This window comes from Simochromis diagramma, unplaced genomic scaffold (assembly GCF_900408965.1).
Source record: "Simochromis diagramma unplaced genomic scaffold, fSimDia1.1 OVJJ01000683.1, whole genome shotgun sequence".
Lineage (NCBI taxonomy): Eukaryota > Metazoa > Chordata > Actinopteri > Cichliformes > Cichlidae > Simochromis > Simochromis diagramma.
Window position 1 is genome coordinate 162906 of NW_024387158.1, and position 18575 is coordinate 181480.

Here is an 18575-nt window from a genome sequence, read left to right on the forward strand (position 1 = left end):
ATAGAGGTGATTGAATCCATGACCACCTCAAGCTTTATTAACGCCTTAAGAAGGTTTATTGCCATACGAGGACCTTCCAAGGTTCTCAGGTCTGACCGTGGAACCAACTTCGTCTGTGCCTGTAGAGAGTTAAGGATCTTTACAGATGACTCAGAGGTCCGAAATTACCTTAGTAATGAAGGGTGCTCATGGACCTTTAATGCACCACACTCATCCCATATGGGAGGCTCATGGGAAAGAATGATTGGTGTCGCTCGTCGGATCTTAGATGCCATGCTGCTGCAGTCGGGGCCTACCCGTCTTTCTCATGAAGTCCTTCACCTTGATGGCAGAAGTGATGGCAATTATGAATGCTCATCCATTGGTTCCGGTGAGTACAGATCCAGAGTCACCGACAGTGTTGACACCAGCAATGCTTCTTACTCAGAAGGCAAACGTTGTGTCTGCTCCCGAAGGGGTGTTTGACTTGAAAGACCTATACAGGAAACAGTGGCGACATGTCCAATGTCTAGCCGACATCTTTTGGAAACGATGGCGACAAGAATATTTGACAACACTGCAGTCCAGAAAGAAGTGGATCAATGACAAAAGGGACATGCAAGTCGGAGACATTGTCTTACTGAAGGATGACCAACCAAGCGAAATGAATGGCCTATTGGTCTCATTGTTAAGAACATCCCTAGTCAAGATAATAAAATCAGAAAGGTGGAGGTTAGGGTTGTGAAACAAGGTGCTCCACGGATTTACCTATGTCCAGTTTCTCAGCTCATCCTTCTGTTCCCCAAGGAAACTATAAAGAAAGACTGAGGTATACAGGAAACTAAACAGTAAAGTAAAAGAAGTAGTGGTATAAAATAATTTATACCAGGCGGGCAGTGTGTTGGTATAACTTTAATGTGGTAATATGCTTTTGTTTGTATGATTTGTTTGTATGATTTGGGAAGTTGTTATGCCCAGCTTGTTTGCTACAAGTGCTCAGTGGAGGTGAAACCTTTGCCCACGCATGCCTTTAAGTTTCCATTACATACTATAACCTCAACTATCTGATTTGTGATGCATGTGTAATGTGAGTATACTGAGTTACTATTTCAGCTGTGTGGTCATTACTCATTTGTAAAGCTACTTGTGCGCTAGCGACTGTATATTAGCATGTGTTTGCTAACTTGCTATGATCAATAATGCTAGTTAACTGAAGGTGTTTATGTTTAATTTAGGCAACCTTAAGATTTATGTTTTTGCTGGTTGTCATGAAAACCAAGTTTCAATTAGTACATTATGTATGCTCAGTGAATGAGAAGGTAATTATCTGTTTTGTGTTTATTTAGTTTTACAAAAAGAAAAGAGAAAGGAGAGATAAGCTAAATCACGCCCACATCTAGTGAGGACAGAACAGTTAAATACTTGTGAATTTCACCCAAAACACCTTTTGCATTTTAATCTCCTTGAGGAATAACACATAACACCAATACATAATACACTCCAACACAGATTTGAAGACCTAAAAGTTATTGTATTCAATCTTTCTACTAATAACTTATTCTACAAATAACCTTATTTCTACAATAATAGATGTATTTAACAGTGCTTTTCCCCCCATCATTTTTGCCATCTTTCTGTGTTTCTTGCTTCACTTTCAGCTCAGCCACACTGCTCACTGTGGATGGCTGCACTCTCTATTTGTTTTGACAAAGATTTTTGTCTGTTCAAAGGGAGTTCCCCCCCCCCCTTGTGCCACCAAGAAGTGTCCTTCCTCACAGGAGATTTTGGAATTGCTTGGTTTTTATTTATAATCTTTTTTTTTTTTTTTACCTTGCAACATGAAGAACCATGAAGGAAGTATTGATTTGTCTGTATACTTGTATATATATGGACTGAGTAGTCCATGTTATTACAAGAAACAGGCATGCGGACATCTGCACAGACCCCTTCGCTCACCATCTAATGATAACATTTATGTTGAACCTTTGACCTGTTTAAAAAAATGCATTTGAAAAGACTTGGAATGAGCTACCTAGATACTTAAGACCTGCAACTACAACTTTAAATCTTCACCATAAATGCATCACATCATAGTCTAAGCAGGCATTATGTTCTTATTACTGAGCAAGTATTTCCATGCTGTCACTGGAGTCACCAGGATGTAGAACATAAAAAATGAACAAATTCAGCATTCAACTTGCCAATCAGATTTAAATACTCAGAAACTAAAGGTGCCAGAACACTGTCCAGCAACCCAAGAAGAGAAGCCCAGACCTCTGCTGATTCTCATTCCCACCGCTTCACACTTGGCTGCAAACCATTCCAAAGCACGCTCAAGGCCATCACCTGATGAAGCCAAAAGAACCACATCATCCACAAAAAGCAAAGATGAGAATCTGAGACCACCCAGGTGAAAGCCTTCCGCCACTTGGCTACACCCAGAAATTCGGTCCATAAAAATTACAAACAGAATCGGCAACAAAGGGCAGTCTTGGCAGAGCCCATCACCCACAAGGAACAAGTCCGACTTATTGCCGGCTATGCGGACCAAGCTCTTGCAATGGTTGTACAAGGATCGAATGGCCCGTAACAGTAGGCCAGACACCCCATACTCCTGGAGCGCCTCCTACAGGACACCCCGAGGCCACACTAAGCTGGTTGGGCAAACTCCCATGCACCCTCAAGTATCCTTGAGAGGATAAAGTGCTGATCCAGTGTTGCATGACCAGGACGAAAACCGCATTGTTCCTCCTGTGTCCAAGGTTTGACTAACGGATGGACTCTCCTTTCCAGCACCCTGGCATAGACCTTGGCAGGGAGGCTGAGAAGTGGGATTTCCCTACAGTTGGAACACACCCTCCGGTCCCCTTTCTTAAAGATGGGAATCACCATCCCGGTCTGCCAATCCAGGGGTACTGCCCCTGATCTCCACTCAACAGTGTAGAGGCGTGTCAACCCAGATAGTCCTACAACATCCAGAGCCTTCAGGATCTCAGGGCGGACCTCATCCACCCCAGTGGCTATGACACCAAGGAGTTGTTTAACTGCCTCAGTGACCTCGCCCCCAGAGATTGGCGGGTTATCCAGTTTGTCCCCAGTCTCTGCTTCCTCCACGGAAGACATGCCAGTGGGATTAAGGAGGTCCTCTAAGTATTCCTTCTGCCACCCAACAAGTCAGCAGTGCTCCACTCGCACTATACACAGTGCCGGTAGCACACCACTTTCCCCTCCTGAGTAACGTAACGGTTTGCCAGAATCTCTTTGAGGCAGTCCAAAAGTCTTTTTGAGTTTTTGCTCCAGCCACTCCCTGTGCTGCGTTCCGCTTGGCCTGTTGGTACCTATCAGTTGCCTCTGAAGTCCCACAGGCTAACCAAGCCCGATAGGACATCTTCTTCAGCTTGATGGCTCCCCTCATCTCTGGTGTCCACCATTTGGTTCAGGGGTTACCACCACGACAGGCACCGGCCACCTTGCAGCCGCAGCTCAGTGCAGCGGCTTTGGCAGTGGAGATGCTGAACATTATCCATTCGGACTCAGTGTCCCCAGTCTCCCTTGGAATGCTGTTGAAGCTCTGCCGGAGGTGTGTGTTGAAGAACTCGTGGACCAGGGCCTCTCCTAGGCATTTCCAGTACACCCTCACTATACGTTTAGGCGCGCCAGCTCTGTCCAGTGTCCTCCCCGGCAACCTGATCCAACTCACCACCAAGTGGTGATCAGTTGACAGTGTATTAAATCCTGTATATTTAACCACATGTTTTAATACTTTAATGTTTTAACTTAACTAATGGGGACCTCATACCTGGTTAAAGCCTTGATCACATATAAGAATATCTATATCAGCTAAAGAGAAATGAGCCTACACCAATGAATGTCAAAAACAGACAATATCAGAATACTCAAAGTTAATCAAATGAGAAGTGGTTAAAGATCATCAGCCCAAAGATTACCAAAAAAGGATGAAATTCAGAACAGCCTATCACCTTTTTCCATTTGACTGAAGTTCCACACATACCCAGATTTGAATTTGAGATGATTGCTTACTGAGACATGGGCCCTATCATTTCCAAGGCAGTTACACCAAAAGATAAGCACTAAGTTCAAACTTTACCTTGCGTTTAAGACACAAGCCTTTTTTGATGTACTGATAAACCAAAATTAGTAAGTTAGAATTTTTTATATATTTCACATAATACTCTTCCTGTTCTTCCAGCAGGAACAAAATCAGATGGCATCATGCTTATGTAGTGCTTTTCTTCTCTATCTGAGCACTCAAAGCACTTTGGTTTGTAGACATCTCTGCACTTTAAATTCAGAGCAAGCTAAGAATAAATGCACTGGTCTGTTACTTAGAAAAACTTCAGCCAACTATATTAGTTCAGAATTTAAAAGGCATAATAAAAATGTACATCATTTATCTAATAGATTTTAGTATCAATGGTTATTACAATGTTATTATAGTGGCCTCAATCAGCATGTAGTGGGGTGTGGTCTGAGGCTTGGCTGCAGGAGTGGGGTGGTGAAGTGGGTTCAGAGGACAGTGCCGGGGGACACTGGCAACTATCATCTAGTCATGCCTCCCCTATTCCAGTAGAGCGCCAGGACCTGGAAGGAAGAGCTGAAGCTGGGACTGGACAGCCACTGAGTGCAGAGCAGAGTAGAAAAGGTTATCTCTGGGTATGAGACAGCTGGCAGTGTGTGGCCAAAACTGCACTTCTAAATAAAATTACTGTTAACCACACAGTGTATGTTCTGCTGGACAAAATAACACTGGCGTGTGTTACTCACTCAACTGGGGAACCCCTAATAATAACCACGTGTATTTATGGCCCATATATGAAGTTCACTATGTTACCAGAAGTTTTAACGCACCAATTCAAATAATTGAATTCAGATGTTCCAATAACTTCTGTGATAAAAAACTTCAGATATATAAAATCAAGCACCTAGACATGCAGGCTGCTTCTACAAACATTTGTTAAATAATGGGTTGTTTTCAGGAGCTCAGTGAATTCCAGCATGACACAGTGATATTATACAACCTGTGCAAAAGCAAGTCCAGGCGTGAAATTTACTCCCTACTAAATATTCCACAGTCAGAGGAGGCGCAAAATGATAGAGGTTGTAAACTTTCTGCAGGGTTAATCACTATAGACCTCCATAATTCATGTGGCCTTCAGAATAGCTTGAGAACAGTGACATATAGAGCTTCATGGAATAGGTTTCCATGGCTGGGAAGTTATATGCAAGCCTTACATCACCAAGTGCAATGCAAACCATTAGATGCAGTGATGAAGGCTTAGGTGTCTGGTTTTGGCAGTTGCGGCAGTTGGTACTCATTTAAGTGTCTGTGTAGGTTCTCAGTCATCCAGATCATGGTAGTCTAAGGAGCTTAGAAAGGTACTTGTCTAACTGCACTCTGCTAAGTGTGAAGTTTGGTGGAAGGAGGAGTATGGTGTGGGGTTGTTTTTCAGGAGTTGGGCTTGGCCCTGTTAAGGAATAAACATATATTCTTAGTGCTTATTTTCTGATTATATTGTTTTATGTATTTTAGTAATAAAGGCTTGTAAAGCAAAGCCACTTTTGACTCACAAACTAAGTGCTCAGCCAGACTGAAAAACAGGAAATGTATGAAATGTAAATGTAAATTAAAGATCATTTATTGAGTTTTGACCACCCTGGGTCCAGTCTTTCTTTGCCGCCAAAAGAATTAAAAAGAACTGAATGTAAGAGCCCCTTAGTTCCAGTGGAAGGAACCCAGAGTGTACAGGGTGGGCCATTTATATGGAATGTGTTACTTTGAAACCAAGCACACACCATTGTTTTTCTTGTAACATTACCAATAAGTTTGATGTGTCACATGGCCCTCTTCCTATTAAAAAAACAAAAGTTGTATCCAAGATGGCTGACTTCTAAATGGCAACCATGGTCATCACCCATCTTGAGGATTTTGCCCCCTCACACATACTAATGTGCCACAAACAGGACTTTAATATCACCAACCATTCCCATGTTATTACGGTGCATCCATATAAATGGCCCACCCTGTATATCAATATTTCTGTTCGAACATGACTGTGCACCAGCGCACACAGAACACCTTTTGGATTAATCAGAGCTGAGACATCAGTGTCTGACTTCACAAATGCACTTCTGGGAAAATTGTCAAAAATCCCCATGAACACACTCCTTGTGGTTTTTCTGGCTTTTCTTCTATGCTATTTTGGTAAAATATTGTTTAATTCATTGCAGTTGTTTAAAGGTTATACCCTTTAAAATGTAAAATTCCTGTTTTGTGGGTATATCCTATTTTCACTGTACTAATATTTCTAATGCAAATGTATGATAAATGATGTGTGAATTCATCTTTCAAATGCTGATACTGTATAAATGTTGACTGTCTTATTTTCAATTTGGATAAAGATTTGCAATAGAAGTTAGCACACTAAAGCATCTGCTTGTTCCATTATCAGAATTACATGATGAAAAGTGAAACCAGAAACTGAAAATTTACCTTAATATAAAAGTTGTGCCTTTTGATCATTGTGGCATAAAAGACAATGTAATATAAAAGTAAGAAACAAGTTTGCAGCAGTTCTGTGGACGAAAACACCAAACAAAAAGCTTCAGTAACTAACAGTTACAGTGACCAAGACAGTTAAATGTTAAATAGTAAATGGAATGACTCTTACAGTATATAACTTTTTCTATTCTCCCAGAGCACTCAAAACGCTATATAAGGCAATCACTCTGTACAGTAGACCTGAATTGGAAAACTATCACAGATTGCACTACCCATAATGCGCCTTGTAATCGGAAGGTTGCCGGTTTGAGCCCCGGCTTGGACAGTCTCGGTCGTTGTGTCCTTGGGCAAGACACTTCACCCGTTGCCTACTGGTGGTGGTCAGAGGGCCCGGTGGCGCCAGTGTCCGGCAGCCTCGCCTCGTCAGTGCGCCCCAGGGTGGCTGTGGCTACAATGTAGCTTGCCATCACCAGTGTGTGAATGTGTGTGTGAATGGGTGGATGACTGGATATGTAAAGCGCTTTGGGGTCCTTAGGGACTAGTAAGGCGCTATATAAATACAGGCCATTTACCAACCATAAAGTGGATTGACTATGGAGAATATGTTTGAGTACACCAAATGTGTCCACAGAGCAGAGATTTGTTCATCAGAATGTAAATTTCTGCTGAACCTTTTGACATTTTGGTGTCAGTGTCATGGATCCAACCCTCCATGTGTTGACAGTCCAGGCTGGTATTCGTACTGTAACAGAGCAGGGTTTTTTTTCCTTAGTATGCTTTGAGCCATTTGAGTATTGTTGAGTATTGTATTGTTGCATCGCCTTTTAGACTCAGTTAAATATGTTCTAATATTCAAGTATGATAATCCACCATTTCATTTTTGTGAGCATGTAAAAGGCTGTATTTAAGAAAAGTGGTTGTATGGATTGAAACACTCAATTTCCGAATGTATATAAATATACATACTAAATAAATATAAATACAGCTTTAAAGAAAACACTTAAATGGAGAAACACTGCATTAATGAAAAATATAAGAAGAAATAAAGAGGTTAACTGTTAGTCAAGTTGCAAGCCAAGAAGATGAGAGGAAATAGACATACTGTAAAAGCTGGCCATTACATAGTTTTGGCAGCGATCACCAGTAAATTCAACTGGACACCTGAGTAGGAAACATGAGAAATAAAGAAGAAGAGAAAGAGGGTGTTAGTTTATGTCATATGCAAAACCCACAGTCATCACTGGTGTTATGGATATCTAAACCAGCATGTCTACCTATTGAGTCTTTATTTAAAATTATCCTTTCAGACTACGTTGTATATTGCATAAGTCATAAATGACAGATGATCAATTCTAATTTAGTGATTACAGTTAACCTAATTTAACTACTCTCTTTGCAACAGACTGAAATTTGCATGTATGTAATAAGACAATTAGGATAACCCCAGTTGCATAAATTTCAGACAAAATAGAATTAAAGACCCCAGTAATGGCTCCATTACTCTTGGTCATTCAGTACTGCGACAGGTAATCCCTCTGCTCTCTTGTATGTGACATTTATTTTCCAACACTACGTTTAGACTTGAAAATTTACAGCGACCTGCTAACCTGCTCAAGATAAATATGCAGTGAAATATGCAGTGCTGTTGATTATTATTATTATTATTATTATTATTATTATTACTACTACTACTATTTTGAAATTTTTTCACGCTTACACATTTCAAAAACGTTTTTAATATGTTTAATACACAAAGATGTCCCGAGTACAAGTTACAAAATGCAGATTAGAAACAATCATTTTATTTTTTTATACATAATAGTTATCCACCTACCTGGCTTTATGTAACACAGTTACTTAATGTTAAATCTTGAATTAACTATGATTAACTGGATTAAGAACCGCAAGCCTCACTTGCAAGACTGATATGATTCAACAATATGAAAGAGACTAGATAAAAATTGGCATCCTGAGAAAACCACAGTTGATCAAAAAGAATTGTCTCACATTTCCCCAAAAAATACCTCAATGAACCCCAAGACTTTGGGGAAAATATTCTGTGGATAAATGGGACAAAAGTTTAACTCTTGGGAAGGTTTGCATTCCATTACACGCTATATAAATGCAATCCATTATCATTATTATTATTATTATTATTACAATTGGAATAAATTAAACACAATGTTTCATAAAAAGAACATCATACCAACAGTCAAACATGGTGGTGGTAGTATGATGGGCAAGGCCTGCTTCAAGGTCTGGATTAAGTACCCCAATTTATGGAATCATGGATCAAAATACAACACAAACAAAAAATAAAAAACAAAGTCAAGGCTTTGTAGTGGCCTAGTCAAAGGTTAAATCCATCTGAGATGGTTTGGTATGACTTTAAACAGGCCATACATGCTTCAAAACCTTCCAGTGTAGCTGAATTTTGCAAAGAAAAGTGGGCCAAAATTCCAGTGATCTGAAAGACATTGTCAGTTATTGCAAATGCTTGATTGTAATTCTTGCTTCCAAGTATGGCACAAACAGTTTATAGGTTTAAAGAATAGCTATCTTTTTTACATAAGCCCATTTAGGTTTAAATAGCTTTTTCTCTTAAATTAAATCATTTAATAACTGCACTTTGCATTTACTCAGGTAATCTTTGGCTGATATTAAATTTATTTTGATGATCTGACACATATCAACAAATATCAAAAAAAAAGAAAATATCAAAAAAAGAAAGAAAAGAAATCAATAGGACTGTAGCACTGTAGGTTAGGGGTAACTTTCATCTGCTCTTATGCATTTTCAGATAATTTTAAAGCTTTTCAATAAGCTGTAATATAGTGGTATAATCCTAAACTATTGCATCTAATATTGTTATTATTGTTCATATCATTTCTACATCTAAACCCAATTAGCAGTTTGGATTTTCCTTTTATATTTCATAAATATATTTATATTTTCCTTTTTATATTTCTTTAATGTGCTGACACAATTTAACACTTTCTGAGTTGCAAATAAAAGAATAGGGCTTGAGTTAGACTTGTACATCATGGGTATATCTTGATTTACGCATTCGTTTAACTAAATCCACAATTTTGACTATAGCCAGATCTCCCTGTATTGTAATAATAGAGATTATTGAGTTTAATAACTGGCCACTTCTTTTCAGCTTTCCTTTCTAGCTTTGAATAAATAGTTTATTTATACAACGTTTTATATAATGCTGACTACTAAAAGCAATTAAAATACACGCACATAATTTAGCTGTTTTAATAATATAGGCCTATATACTGTCTATTGATTTTCTTATCATACACACTCATACACCGATGCTTTGATTTCCATAGTTACACAGGTATATTTAGATGTATTGTGTGTTTAATTACTTTATTTTAATATTAAACCTTGTAAAAGCTTGTAGCTAAACTGGTGAAACTCTCGGTTGAGTTATCAGGCTGATAACCACTTTTGTGACTGATAGTATGATAGATGATATTAGCATAAGATAAAGATTTGGAGAATCTGAAATTGCTTTGCACTACAGAACCCAAATTGTACAAGAACATAATCAATGTTTTGTTTTCTGATGATCTGGCAATGTGGCTGAATGCAAAGAAACACCACTTCATACTGAAGTGGAGATCACTGGTCTAAACAGGATGGATGAGGTGTGGTGAGATGTGAATTACATGCAAATTCACTGCAGAAGAGAGTATGCTTAAGCCTTTAGACCATGTTCTACATAGAGTCTACTTGAACTTGGAGAAATAAGTTCAGCATGCTCACCAAGTTTATATCTGTGCATAGAAGGCAACATGAATTTCTCCACTATTTCCTGGAGAAAATATGCTAAGAGTGAAACACCAGCAATGACATGTGGGACTAAATACAGTTGTATTCACATACGTTTTGGGTCTGAGACATTCTTAAGAACTGCTTGTTCACATCGGTGCCCAGTGAATCCAGCCAAGCACCTAGTTAATGGATAGAAAGGACAAGACAAAAACAGCACCTACTGTTATCCACAGGACGCAAACACTCAATGACACACAGTCACAAAACATACTATTTTCCAAGATAGAACTTTATCATATAATGCTTTTTTTGTTTAAAAAAAAAAAAATCTAGATATAATGTTACAATTACAACATAATAAACATAGTGGGAGTTCCCAACCTGGATGGGAGGCATACCAAGAAAGCCCTATAACACACATGGTCTTTAGGAACTTAGGGTGATCCTCATCCACCTCAGTGACCCAGCCACTAAGGAGTTGTTCAGCTACCTCAGTGACTTTTTTTAAGTAATGGGCAAATCATTCCCCTCATCCCAGACTGTCATGGAAGGATAGGCCCCTGGACGGGCTATCTGAAAGCCCCACAGTATCTTATCTTAGCTCAATCATTGTCAAATGGCGTATCACATTTTGACCTCAAGACTTCCAGGCCATAACTTAGCACAGATACATCGCATGCCAGCCACTTGGTTATGGCGTTCTATGTATGTCTCGCTGGCTAGCATCTTGAACCCTGTTGTTATGTGCATGGTTGTTTCAGAACTTGTTTCTGTTCTGCCATGATTACTGCATCTGTGCTGTTTTTTCAGCTTTACCCAGCCAGTGGTAGGATTTCTGGCTGTTAGTCAATTCTACCATCTGCTGGTGGTACATACCCTGGAGGGCCCTGTCTATCCATGATGGTTCTTCTCCTAGTCTACATTGTCAGCAAATTTCCCTTCTGGTAGTACGTTTCCTCTCTTTGTTACCATCTGGCTAAACTTCTCCAGTCCAAATGACATTCTGATGTTGTTGCTATAGATCCTGGTGGTATGGATCGAGGAATCAATGCCTCATTCACTCCTGGAATACAGCATGATATCATCCATGTAGAGGAGGTGGCTGACAATTGTTCTATTACGTATTCGGTACCCATAGCCAGTCTTGTCAATGATAGCACTATGGGGGTCCGGGCCTATGCAGAACAGCAGTGAGGACAGGGCATCTCCTTGGTAGATCCTGCACTTGATGGTGACTTGTGTGTTTGGCTTGAAATTGTCCTCTAATGCTGTTCACCACATCCCCATTGAATTCCTGATGAATGCTCTTAGGGTCCTGATGATCCTGTATAGTTCTAGGCATTCCAGGATCCATGCATAGGCATTGAGTCATCAGCTTTCTTGTAGTCAACCAGTGGTACACAGGTTGGTCAATCTACAGGGTGGGCCATTTATATGGATAAACCGTAATAACATGGGAATGGTTGGTGATATTGAAGTCCTGTTTGTGGCACATTAGTATATGTGAGGGGGCAAACTCCTCAAGATGGGTGGTGGCCATGGTGGCCATTTAGAAGTCGGCCATCTTGGATACAACAAGAGAGTCATGTGACACATCAAACTTATTGGTAATGTCACAAGAAAAACAATGGTGTGCTTGGTTTCAACGTAAATTTATTCTTTCATAAAGAAGAAAGAACCAAGCACACCATTGTCATTAAATTGAATTGATTTTTTCTGTGTTCTACTGAGAATAAAATATGAGTATATGGGATTTGCATATCATTGCATTCTGTTTTTACTGACATCCCAGCTTTTTCAGACCTGGGGTTGTATGATAAAGTTCCATTATATTTCTAATGTTTTCATCAGAAATCATCATGTCTACTTTTCAGACAATATAGGTTGGATTTAGTTAGCTAAGCAGGATAAAGTACAAAAACTATTTTGTTCTGGCATTACAAATGCCAGCAGTAGCAGTATTCAGTGAGCTTAACCTACAGTTCATGGCATACCTGCAGAGAAACTTTGTACTGCCCGGGATGATTTCAAGGGTAAAGCACTCGCCTCCATTAACACAGTAGTTCCTCTGACTGTCACTGCAGCGGGTTACGTGACTTGAGGTCTTTGCTGTAGTGGAAGTGCTGATGGTAGCTGGGGAGAGACACCTATAATTAGCATTTCATGAAAACAACACATGCATCCTCGGCCTTAAATATGAATTATACTTCTGCGCCAGACCTATGCCATAACTAGAACACCATTTTAACCCTACCCTACAGATAACCTTCTCCCCACTTTGCTATTACCCAATGAACAGCTAAGAGTATCCATGCAAGTGGGCTAATGATTAACACGTGTAAACTGTCATAATTATATTTTGTTAAACATATGCATGATGCATATATAATACATGCAATAAATTACTTCTTGGCCAATAATCTGTCAAATATTGGTCAAACATTTCTCTCATGAAATGTTTGACCAATATTTCAAATAATTTTCAGGCATAAAGAGCATTCCTATCACAAGATAGAAGTGGCAATAACTTTTTGTCAAAGCAGGTAACCCAAATCATGGAGAGGAAATGGCATTTTGCAAACTTAGAAGATTTCAAAATCTTCTAAGTTTGTGAGAAGAAGAGTTGAAAAAAATGTTGAACACATTTTACATGCAGTTATTCACATAATTATTAGCGGTAGCTTGCCATTAAAATATCAAAAGCTCCCAAAATATTTTTAGACTTTTATCCACAGCCATTGTGAAGGGATGGATTACATTTCATTGCAATATGCTTTAAGTTGTGCTAATGAAATGAATTGTAGCAATAGTGTGTAAAAGCTATTAGTGGATTAAAATCAGCAATCATTTGCCGAGAGCCATTCCACCTATCATGCGTGAAGATAATTGTCAAAAATGTTGTTTGACAATATAAGTCATCCTAAAAGGTCGTGGTCATGATTCCACAACATCAGTATCTTAGAAATGTAACTCATCAGCTTTTTAAAGGTTATAAACTCCCCTGCTATAGGTTTTTATCCTCTTTGATATTATCTTGATTCTACTAGGCCTCAGCTGCTGGGAGCATGATGTACTGTGTGTTTCTTCTTCACTCACCTCTTTTGACTTTTTATGTATTTCTACAATACGTTGCATTTAATCATTAGTTAACTTTAAAATCTGGCTCTCTTCCAATATCTTTCTTTTGCCTGTCTTCCTCTGTGCTCTTCCTTTTCTATCACAGCTGATGGCTGCCTCTCCCTCCATTTTTCCTCCATTTTTCCAAGCACTTTCTCATTGGGGTTTTCTCTTGATTATTGATGGGTTTTCAATTTACAGTATAAAGCACTCTGAGACAACTGTTGTTATGTTTTGGTGCCGTATAACTAAAACATATAAGAAGACATGAGGGGGTGGGTAAATGATCTTTCCTTCTAGTTCCCACCAGAACTAGAAGGAAAGAAGGATTTTTAAGGACAACCTGTTAATGAATTAAAATAGTCCAGCCTAGAAGTGAAAAATGCATGAACTACTTTTTCAGCATTGATCTGAGACAGGATGTTTCTATCTTTAGAGGTATTGCACAAATGTAAGAAAGCAGTCATTGAAAGCCATATCCTGGTCAAAACTGACTCCAGACTCTAGAAGATTCTTCACAGTTTTAGAGGAGGCCAAGGTAAAACCATACAGATTAAGCATCTGGTTAAATACATATATCCAAGAGTTTTAGGACTGCAACACAGTGCTGTAGTGTGTTGCACTGTTGCCACACAGCAATTAAATACTGGGTTCAAACTCAATGGCCTACATGTGTGGAGTTCTTCCTATGCCTCTCCAGGTACTCTGGCTTCCTCTCACAATCCAAAGATATGCAGGTTAGGTTAGAATAGAATAGAATAGAATAGAATAGAATAAACCTTTATTATCCCACTGATGAGAAATGTTGGTGTTACAGAGCTCTTAGAGCAAGGGGGTGAGTGATTCTAAATTAACCATAGTTGTATGAATGTTTGTTTGTCTCCATTTTGACTCTGCAATAGACTGGGAACATGTCCTAGGTGTGCAGGTCATTCTGTGACATCTAAGAAAGGGTCTGGACTCTTCATAATCCTTACCTGGATAACTGGTTAAGAATTGGATGGATCAACTGTTATCAATTTTAAAATACTGGAGAAGAGGTGTTTAAAAAAAAAAAAAAAAAAAAAAAACATAGAAAAGGGCAGCGTAAGACAGTTACAATGCATCTCATAATGTCAAACTTCAAAGTGAAACATTTAGAAAGTACAGACAGTCTTTGGAATAAAGATGCACTTGCTTCCTAAATTTATAACAGGGCTGCAACTTTGAGATGAGTGATAGGGGAGGAGCAGCAGTGCTATCACCGAGAGACACCAGCTTTGCCAGAAATCAGATAACATTCTACAGGCCAAAACAAGACATTTATACATTTCAGCATCAGAATCTCACTTGGGACACTCAGAAAGAAAATTAGCAGAGGTAATTTTTAAACATTAACCTTCTGTCACTGCTGGTATTCAAGCATTCTTAAGTAAAGCACTGCCTACAAACCAACCCCTGACCTACCACCACTACCTCACCACAATACAACACAGAGTGATGTGACTACAAACAAAACAGCCTAGTTGAGAGGCCCAGGCAGAAAGAGAGCATAAATGGATTGGTGTATTTTCCCCTGTGCCTCAGGGATGGTGGGGACATCAGTTAGCTTCAAGAAGGCTCTGACCTTGAAATGTAGCACAGGCAGAAAACAGGAAGTCTGGCTGTGCCACAGCCTGGGTTTTCAGTTTATGTCATGCATCATTTATTGATGTGCACTTTTCAGTATATCTCGAAATGTGCATCCACACACTTCAGAGATCTTTCACATTTCTCACGTTTTTTTGCAAACAGGAAAAACATTTTAAAGAAAACACTGATTGACTTTAATTACTTAAGTCATTTCATTATAATATAAAGGGCCACTTATACTCTAAAGTGGGTAAAAGAGGATGACTCACAGAAATCGCACAATTAGTGTATGGGTAAAGTAGATTTAAACTGAAGGTTCAAGGTACACACTTACACAGTTTGTGTAGAAATAGTTCAGGGGCTTACTCATGGCACCGTGTGCAAGTCACAACATATCTGTTTTCAGGTACAGAACATTCTTGTACAGAAAAAAGAACACTACAAAATGAATGACACAAGAGAAAAAAAGTTATTTGAATCTTATTATATCAACCTGTTTTATCTTTTGCAATGATGAAAATCATAATTTTGTGTTAGCATGTAATGTCTAGTCATTGCAACCTATATCTAATTTAGGCTCATAAAAATATGTAAGTAACTTAAAGAAAAACCCACTTACAGATTTTTATATAAACAAGTATTGGGTACTTACAGATAGTTTGATGATGGCTGTGTGATTTCTGTGTTGACTTTCGTTGGGGAGTCTGCTTTGGGGTGGTATAGTGTTCAGCGTTATATTTCAGTGTGACAGCAGGCTCAATCACTCGTGAAGACTGAGACACATGCGGCTGTTGTGTAGATTTATCTTCTACTGAAACTTCAGGATGCTCTGGGGTAAGGGTGAAGGTGGTGGTTAGGGAGTTATTTGAAGGAGTTGCATGAGGAAACGAGACTGTTATTCCCAATGTGGGTTCAACTGGTATAATAATTGGGTCTTGTCCAATAGGCTTAGGATCTAAATGTGATGGTGGTTCATACTCAAATATCTTATCCACAAAGACCCATTTGAGTCCAGCTGTGCAGAGGGCTAAGCTAAGCAGACAGGCCAGTATGGGGAGGATGCAGATTTTCTCAGAGTGCAGGCAATTGTTAATCTGTTCCATCTCTATGCACACGCAGCAGGCCTCTGGCAAGGTCACAATTCCAAAAGCCCCCACATGCTCCCCATCGTCACCAGCACCACCTCCTTCTGCAGTTCCCTCTATAGCCTCCTCCCCACTCTCACCAGCTGCCTCTGTCTCCTCTGGTTTCTCTTCTGGGACTTGCCTAGTATCAACAGTAGAGCCAGTGGGGGAGACTGATCCAAAAGGGGGAGCTGGCCCTGCAGAGACTTCCTCCATTCCCTCGGTCATCCTTTCACACTGCTTGAAGAAGTGTTTCTTACCACCTTAGCTATTAACTCAGATCATCACACAATGACATTTTTCCACCAATGTCTTTTAGTATCTTTTCCATTGTGTAGACACAGAGGGAGAGCTGGGTTTCAGAGAAAGGTGATGCCCTTCAAAGAGTGGAACCTTGCTAACAATCCAGGGGATACGTAGACAGTCTATGCATTAGAAAAAGGAATTCCTTATTCATGCTTTTTTTTCACAAGGAAAACAACTGTCAAATTTCCTGCAGGCAGAAACAAAAAATACGGAAAAGATTTTTTAAAATGTGCGGTCTACTAGTGAGCAGCAGTGAAACAGTTGTACTCACTCACCTGAATACTTGGGAAGAAAAGGTAGTATCGACGTGATGGGCCAGCTCTAGCTGAGGCAAATGTAATGCAGAGGACAGGCCAGCCAAGCACTGCAGTGGCAGGAGGGACATGCTGTCTAGTCTTGGGAGCTCCAAACAGCTGAAAAGCTGAATCATCAGGGAGCGGCAGGTGTCCTTCCTCTCAGTGCAGCCACTGAAACAGATGAGTAAGGGGAAAGAGGAAAAAAGGAAATTACACAGAGTGGGAGGGGGGCTGCAGCAGCACAGAAGGGCAGAACTGGATACTCCCCTTTTCTTCTCTCACCCCTCCTCTCTCAATCCTTTATTTTCAAGTGGTGAGCTGTGCAGACTCTGGCCTCCTCCCTCACTGCCTCTCTTCCTGTCTGGTAGTGTGCAATGCAGGCTGCTCCCAATCCCTGTACAAAGCATCAACCTAAGCAAGTTCCTACTTGATCCAATTAGAGCATATGTCAGCAAATCAGAGACAGGCAAACTGCTGTAGCCACACCCTCTAGCACCACTCCCCATTCATTATGCTGGTCCAAAAGGGTGTGTTGGCTTTTTCCTTTTTTTATGCAGAGAAAGCAGCCACATGATCCACCTAAGGGGATAAAGCTGTTGTATCCTACTCATCTCTAGCATCAGGTCTGCACAAATAATAACATGATAAATTTGAGAGAGAGAGAGAGATAGATAGATAGATAGATAGATAGATAGATACTGTTCTTAGGCATTTCTAGCCTTAAATATGGTGTTATGTATTTCTTGGCTTAGATTTCAACATGTATCTTGGTATATAGTATTATGTTTCACTGGATAAAATGGGGATATTGATTCCAAAACTGGCACTTCTTTTTGTATAATGATCAAGTGTGACAGAAAGCCCCAAGACTACCAATAAAACTATTAACTTCCCTCCCCCACTCATACCAGGGCTAGAAGGACAATCCACAGTCTATAGTCTTCTGGATGTGTCGGGGCTTAAACAAGATGGAAACATCTAGAAAGGTCGGGTCACTGCAACACTGAACATTGACACTACTGTGACCCTTTCCACTTACTCAGACAGAATTAATACCATTAATGGTATTTTTTGGAGATGACTTCCTGTGATATTGTGTCCAATATTGATTAATGTTCCGCTTTTGTGTGTGTGTGTATAAATATATGTATAAATGGAAAAAGTCTACATTAAAAATATGTACTAAATTACTAAAATTATGTTAAACAGACTTTGACTTTAACAATTAACTCCTTTTTCAGAGAGGCTAATCACAGTTTGTTCAATCAACTCTGATTATGTTCTCTATTAGTTAGGCACATGCATGAGTGCTGCAAAAAACAGAATGCCATCCTCGATGGAAATCCAAGAGTAGAGTCGCCATTTTAAAACAATGGACTGAGGAACATGAATGTGTGTCAGTCCATATGGACATTTATCTTGAAAATATCTACTAAATTACCAAAAATTTAGTAGTATTTATTTAACTATGGAAATAATTTTACAGATTTTGCAGAAAGATGCAAAGCAGCACAAATGTTTTTGTTTTGTTTTTATCCGATACTGTAAATCTCAAATTGCTAAATAGTGGAAGATGTTTTTGTCTGTGTATGTTTGCTTCCCTTTCTGTAAAAGTCCCCCACACTATATTCAGTGTTTGCATTCAAAATACATACAGGTCTAAGCATGTCGGAGTTTTCCTAAACACCAAACTCATTTATTGTTGATGCTTCAGAATGAAAAGAGTAGGATGATACTGAGTAAAGATAAGAATATATGTAGTGATAGCAGTTACATTAATATATTCAGTTTTCATGTTTTGTCTTTAATATTTTCAGTAAAACAGCTACAACT

The 18575-nt window shown here is 39.3% G+C and overlaps 1 protein-coding gene across 7 annotated transcripts in view; it reads right to left on the reverse strand.

The window, feature by feature from the left end:
• Positions 1-18127, reverse strand: part of nrg1 (neuregulin 1) — a 60489-nt gene extending 42362 nt beyond the window's left edge. For 2 of the 7 annotated variants that reach the window (XM_040048585.1, XM_040048584.1), the window contains exons 1-4: positions 16722-18119; positions 15669-16633; positions 12283-12421; positions 7602-7660 (exon numbers count right to left, since the gene is read on the reverse strand). In XM_040048585.1, coding sequence (XP_039904519.1) covers positions 7602-7660; positions 12283-12421; positions 15669-16368 — 898 coding nt within the window. In that variant the 5' untranslated portion in view covers positions 16369-16633; positions 16722-18119. Of the gene's footprint in view, positions 1-7601; positions 7661-10399; positions 10468-12282; positions 12422-15668; positions 16634-16721 lie in introns of all 7 variants that reach the window. The other 5 variants (XM_040048582.1, XM_040048583.1, XM_040048581.1 and 2 more) reach the window with 5 other exon arrangements.
• Between the last annotated feature and the right edge of the window lie 448 nt (positions 18128-18575).